Below are 5,730 nucleotides of genomic sequence, written 5' to 3'. Positions count from 1 at the left end.
TAGAGAAAGGAGAAGGGCGCACTAAAAAAAAAAAAAAAAAAAAAATTTAAAAAATAATTAAAAATCAGCTCCACAGATGTCTGAGCCAAGCCCGAACACGGCGGGGAAACCCGCATCCCCTCGGCCCCGCTCGGGAACAGCCGTCGAGCCCAGCCCCGGCGCGAAAGAGAGAAGGGCAAAATCCCCAAACCTGCGGCAAAGGATCGGGCCCCGCGGCGCGACCGGGGCCGCGGCCGGCCCGGCTTTGCCCGGGCTTTGACACTGGAAAAACAAGCCCGAGAACCGGCGGGATCGCCTACGGACGAAGAGGGAAGGGAAATGCCGGGTCGCCTTTTTGACCAGGGACTCCCAACCAGCGACTGCAACAGCTAATTATTTTCCTTTCGGTGCTCGGTTATTGCTGGTGTCCTCCCCGCCTCCCCCCACCCCCCTACCCCCCAATAAATAAATAAAACCCTCCTTTAGGCAGCGAGGCGTGAAAAATGACCCTCGCTGAAGGCTTAAAAATAATGTCCCGTGAAGGCCGGGGCTGCGGAGCCAGCCGGCCCCGTAATTAGGAGCCATTATCCGTCCCGGCTCGCCGAGGCAAGATTTGGCGTTAACCCCCGAGCCGAGCCCGGCCAGCGGTTCCCGGCCCCAGAGGAGCCCCCCGGGCCCTTCCCCGCCCCGGCGGCCGGAGGGAAGCCGGTTCCCCGGGGATCTCCACCGATACTCCCCCCCGCTCCGGCTCCCCAAGCGACTCGGGTCTTTGCGGGCGGCGTGAGTTTGAGCGGGGCGCGGAAAGAGCTCGGGTGCTTGAGGGAAATGTAGGGGGTGGGAAAAATCTAAAGTTAGAGCCGCTTGGGGATCTCCCTCCCCCCCCAAAAAAACCCAAACACCACAACAACAAAAAAGACCCAAAACAAAAACCCAACTGTGCCCGCGGTCGCAGTCCCCCAGGCCCGGGAGAGCCTCCTGCAGGGGGCACGGCGGCTCCCGGCTAAGGGATGAACACCCCCCGCCCCGGCTCACAAATCTTCAACCCCGTCCGGCGAGCGCGGTTTGAAACCCTGCAATGACTCCGCAAAGCAGAAGAAGGGGAACGGAGCCGGGGAAAGGTGTTCCAGCCCCAGAAAGCCCCGAGCCCCCTCCCCTGAGCGGGGGGGGGAAGGGATCTCTTTGGGGAAATGCCGCTTCCCTGCAGAGAGGACCCCCCTCCATCCCTCCGAACACCCTCGGACCACCAACTTGGAAGAGCCCCCGCACCCTGCGCGCACCCGCAGCCCCACGGGCACCGGCTGCTCTCTCTGACGCGCTCCCGCCCCCCCGGCTGGCTGTGCTCCCACTCCTCCCAAACAAGCAGGCCAAAAAAAAAAAAAAAAAGGAAAATTAAAAATCGCTACTTTATATGAAAATAAGCCGCCTTCCCTCCTCCCTGCCCCCGTCCAGACACACAGCCCCGCTGCACATCGCGTTCTTCCTTCGGGTCCGTCCCCTCAAAGCAGGCTCGGTTATTAAAGGAGGCTGAACAAAGATAGCTACCAGCGCGTTTTAACTTCATCAAAGACTTCGGGAGAGCGGGAGAGGAGGGGTCTGGCACCTTCTAGTAATGAGCTTGTCAGGAACACCCCTGCCAGAGCAATTGAACAATTTGCACACAAGCGAAAAGAAAAGGAGCGGGGAGGGAGGGAGGAAGGGGAAACGCTACAAAAGCCCCTCCAGTTTCCAGCCATGTGCTTGGCAATCTGGAAAATAGATTCATTGGCCTCCTCTTTTCTCCCATGTCGAGTCTTGTAGCCCCTTTTGTAGGAGCTGGACATGAAAGGGAGACAACCAAGTGCCGGACACGAAGATCGCTTTTCAAAAGCAAATGCGTGTGAAGGGGAGATGTGAGCCCGCTCGCTGCGGGGCGGCGGCACGCTCGGCAGCAACATCAACAAACTGCGCGGAGGTTCGGGCTGGCACAGACAGGGGCAGAGAAGGGGGGAGATTAAAAAAAAAAAAAAGGGAGGGGGAGAGAAAAAGAAAGGCCGATCCCCCCGCGACGCACACCGCCCGGCGGGCCCCGCACCAAGCCCCGCACCAAGCCCCGACCCCCGCTCCCTGCCTCGTAACGTCTCAGCTTTTCCTTTTTCTCCTTCTCCTCCGGTTCGGCTGCCCGGGCAGAAAGGTCTCGACGCTTTAGCTCAGGGTCCCTGCCGACAAACAAACCGAAGAGCTACGTTTGGTCTCCGAAATAAATAAATTGGGGGGGGGGAAAGGTTTGGAGGAGAAGGGAGCGCTTAAAGATGTTTATTTACTTTGTAAGTTGTTGCAAAATTGATGCGGAGATCAAGTTTCATTCGGTCATTCAAACGCTGCAGGCCCGAGGGGGACGTGTGTGCGGGGGAACCCTCCGACTTATTTTCTCATGTGTCAAATTTTCCAAACAAAATAAACGGAGGCGGAGTGGGGAGAGAAGGGAAAACCTTCCTCCAGCTCCCACCTCCCCCTGGAATCAGGCAGAGCGGGTTTGGGGTTTTTTTGGTGGGGGACATGACACGACACACCACATCAAAAAGCAAACAAAGAGATAAAAAATAAAATTAACAACAACAACAAAAAAATCCCGGGGGTCCTTTCCCTTGCCGGCCCGTGGACCCCAAGCGGGGACCCCCACCCGCGCCCGGCCGGGGGGCACCGCCGGCGCTGGGAAGTGGGGCGGCGCGGAGCAGCACGCGCAGGCTGCGCGCCCGGCCGCGGAGGGGAGGGCTCAGCCCCGCCGGCTTCGGGCGGAGAAACTCCGCGACCGGCCGAGTGTCGCCAGCCCACGGGTGGGAGCCACTCGCTTCCCCGAGGCCCGAGCGGGCTTTCGGCTCTCAGCGCGACAAAGGACGTCGCAAAGAACGATTTGGATTATTCTTTTTTTTTTTTTTACCAGGTCACAAACATTTATTAATTTACACCAACGGTGGACAAAATTCTGTTGCCTTTTCCACATCAAATTATTCACAGATTCTCTCAATAAAATAGATATGACGGATGCACAACCAGTGAAGAGTTAACTGGACTCCGCTCATTAGCTCCCGAATAATCTATATACAAATAATTACCAATACACGGAAAAACCCACGCACGGAGAGGGTGGGAAAACGGGGATCAAAAAAAAAAAACAGTATGGGAATTCTCCAAACATCCTGACGGATCGGATTTTCTTTTAAATGTGCATTTGAATATCTCATTGGGGAAAAAAAAAAAAAAAAGAAAAAAAAAGAAACCGCAGTCCTGAGTTTCACCGACTTTTCTTCTTCTTCTTAAAAATAAAGAAACCCTAAACAGTGCCTTTTAAAACCAAACCCGAAGCTTCAAAGAAACTAAAAATAAGATGGAACCATTAAAACATTTTCTTTGAGAGCCGGGGAGGGCCAGACACACATGGCAAAACCGCCCGGGATTTGCAGGAGCGAAAACAGGCTCGCTGCGACCGGTGGCGTCTGCAGCTCCCCTGGCCACTTGCTCAGGCGATTTGGGGGACCCCCGCGGAAAGACCCCCACCTCTCAAAGGAAACATTTCCGACCCTTAGACGGTTTCTTTCTTCACATTCCCCCTCCGCCCCCCGCAAAACGTTGCGTGTTCGACCAGCCCAGGTCCCAGCCTCTGTTACGGCCACTTTATAAATACGCTTTGGCGTTTGCGGGACGAAATCGTGTTATTCTTTCCCCACTCCCGGTTTATTTAATTATTTTTTTATCCCCTCCCCAAGCAAAGAGACACAAACAGATCTGGATGCCACAGAGCCTGGAAATAAAGTAAAAATTAAAAAAAAAAAAAAGGAAATATTTCCTACCTTAAAACACAACGGGAGGAGATGGGGGGGGACACAGGGAGAGGGAAGGGGAGCAGTTTCGGAGGAGGGGGGAGAGCTGGGAAGGGGCCGTTTGCTTCGCGACTCTCCCCCCCCCTCCCTGGCACACTTTAAAAATGACAGCTGCTGAGGGTCGTGATTTTACTGGAGAAGTTCTGGGCCGGCTGCAGCAGCGGCTCGGGTGCCAGGCTGACCCGGGGCTGCGCCGGGGCCAGGGCGGGGCTGAGCACGGCCAGGACCTGCGCCGGGGGGCCCGCCTGGCCGGCGGGGTAGGGCGCGGCGGGCGCGGCGCTGGGGCTGGTGCTGGGCGGCGGGGGCACGGCCCCCCCGATGATGTTGTCTATGGAAAAAGAGGGCCGGGGGGGGTGGCTGGTGCCGCCGCCGCCGCCGCCGGCGGGCGTGGGGTCCGGCTTCAGGGTCTGGAGGAGGGCGGCAGGCAGGGCGGTGGGGCTCAGCTGGGGGTGGTAGAAAGACTTCCTGCAGTTCAGCTCGCCGCCCAGGAAGGAGGGCAGCCCCGAGGCGGCGGAGAAGACGGAGGCGGCGGCGGGAGGCGGCGGAGCCGGTAACGGGCAGTGCGGCGCCGGGAAGGGGAAGGCGCCCGCGCCGCCGCCGCCGCCGCCGCCGCCGCCGGGGTGGTGGTGGTGGTGGTGCGGGGGGTAGCCTTGGAGCTGCAGGCCGTAGTTGTAGCCGTAGGGTCCGTAGGCGAAGCCGGGCAGGAAGGCGGCGGGGTCGGCGGCCCCGGCCCGCAGCAGCAGCTCGGGGTGCGGCGGGTGCAGCTGCTGCTGCCGCTTGAAGCGCTTCCTCCGGCGCAGGAAGCTCCCGTTGTCGAACATGTCGGCGGACTCGGGGTCCAGCGTCCAGTAGTTGCCCTTGCCCGGGTTGCCGGGCTCCCGAGGGATCTTGACGAAGCAGTCGTTGAGGGAGAGGTTGTGGCGGATGCTGTTCTGCCAGGCGGGGAACTTCTCCCGGTAGTAGGGGAAGCGCCCGCTGATGAACTCGCAGATCTCGCTCAGCGTCAGCCGCTTCTTGGGGCTCTGCAGGATGGCCATGGTGATGAGGGCGATGTAGGAGTAGGGCGGCTTCACCAGCGGGTTCTTCCCCCCCGCGCCGCCGCCGCCGCCTCCCGTGGGCGCCTTCTCCCCGGGCGCGGCCCCGCGGGCGCAGGCCGGCTCCGAGCCGCCGGCGGGAGAGAGCCGCTCCGGGGACCCCCCCATACGCGCCTTGGCGGTTCCGCTCCGCGGCAGGGCGAGCCCCAGCGGATCGCCGCCGTCCTCCTCGTCCTCCTCCTCGTCCTCCTCGTCCTCCTCCTCGTCCTCGCTGTACTTGCCCCCGTCCTGGGGCGGGCCCACCACGTCGATATCCGCGTCCTCCACCTCGGAGAGCGGCTCTTCCTCCGGGGAGCGCTCGGACATGATCCCGCAGCCGCCGCCGCCGCCGCTGCTGCCCAAAGTCATTGTTGTGCGGCCGGGGCGGCCGGGGCCGGGCTCCCCCCCCCACCTAGCGGCGGCTCCCGGGATGGGCCCGGGGCCGTACCGGAGGGCTTGCGGCCGCCGCTGGGACTCCGCGTCCCGGCGCCGCCGCTCCGCGCCCCGCTCGCCGCGGCGGGGCTGCGGGGTGGTGGCTGTGGAGGGAGGGGCGGCGGAGGGGGCGCGGGGCGGGGACGGAGGGACGGGGCGCCCGGGGGCTGGGCAGGGAGCCTGGAAGCGGCGGTAATAAATAATAGTAATAATGATAATAAAAAGGGGGGGGGATGGGGGGATGCGGCGGCTCCCTGGCTGGGCGGGGGGGAGGAAGGGGAAGGGAGGGAGGGAGGGGCGGGGGAAGAGGGAGGGGGGAGGGCAGAAGTTGGGAAGGCGGCTCCCCCCTCCCCACCCCTCCCGAGCTGGGACCCGGTGGAAACGCTCCC

General features: G+C 61.3%; 1 protein-coding gene across 1 annotated transcript; it reads right to left on the bottom strand.

Moving 5' to 3' along the window:
* Positions 1-1,001: 1,001 nt before the first annotated feature.
* FOXD2 (forkhead box D2) lies at positions 1,002-5,397 on the bottom strand. The gene has a single exon (XM_082002635.1). The coding sequence runs from the start codon at positions 5,276-5,278 to the stop codon at positions 3,935-3,937; it is 1,344 nt and encodes a 447-aa protein (XP_081858761.1). The 5' UTR covers positions 5,279-5,397; the 3' UTR covers positions 1,002-3,934.
* Between the last annotated feature and the right edge of the window lie 333 nt (positions 5,398-5,730).

This window comes from Phaethon aethereus (genome assembly GCF_964289735.1).
Source record: "Phaethon aethereus genome assembly, chromosome: 8".
Taxonomy (NCBI): domain Eukaryota; kingdom Metazoa; phylum Chordata; class Aves; order Phaethontiformes; family Phaethontidae; genus Phaethon; species Phaethon aethereus.
Note: the sequence above shows the minus strand (reverse complement) of the source record. Positions and strands in the feature narration are given on the sequence as shown.

Bases quoted from the DNA above. Each gene is read 5' to 3' on its own strand.
- FOXD2 (XM_082002635.1), bottom strand. From the start codon at position 5,278: ATGACTTTGGGCAGCAGCGGCGGCGGCGGCGGCTGCGGGATCATGTCC.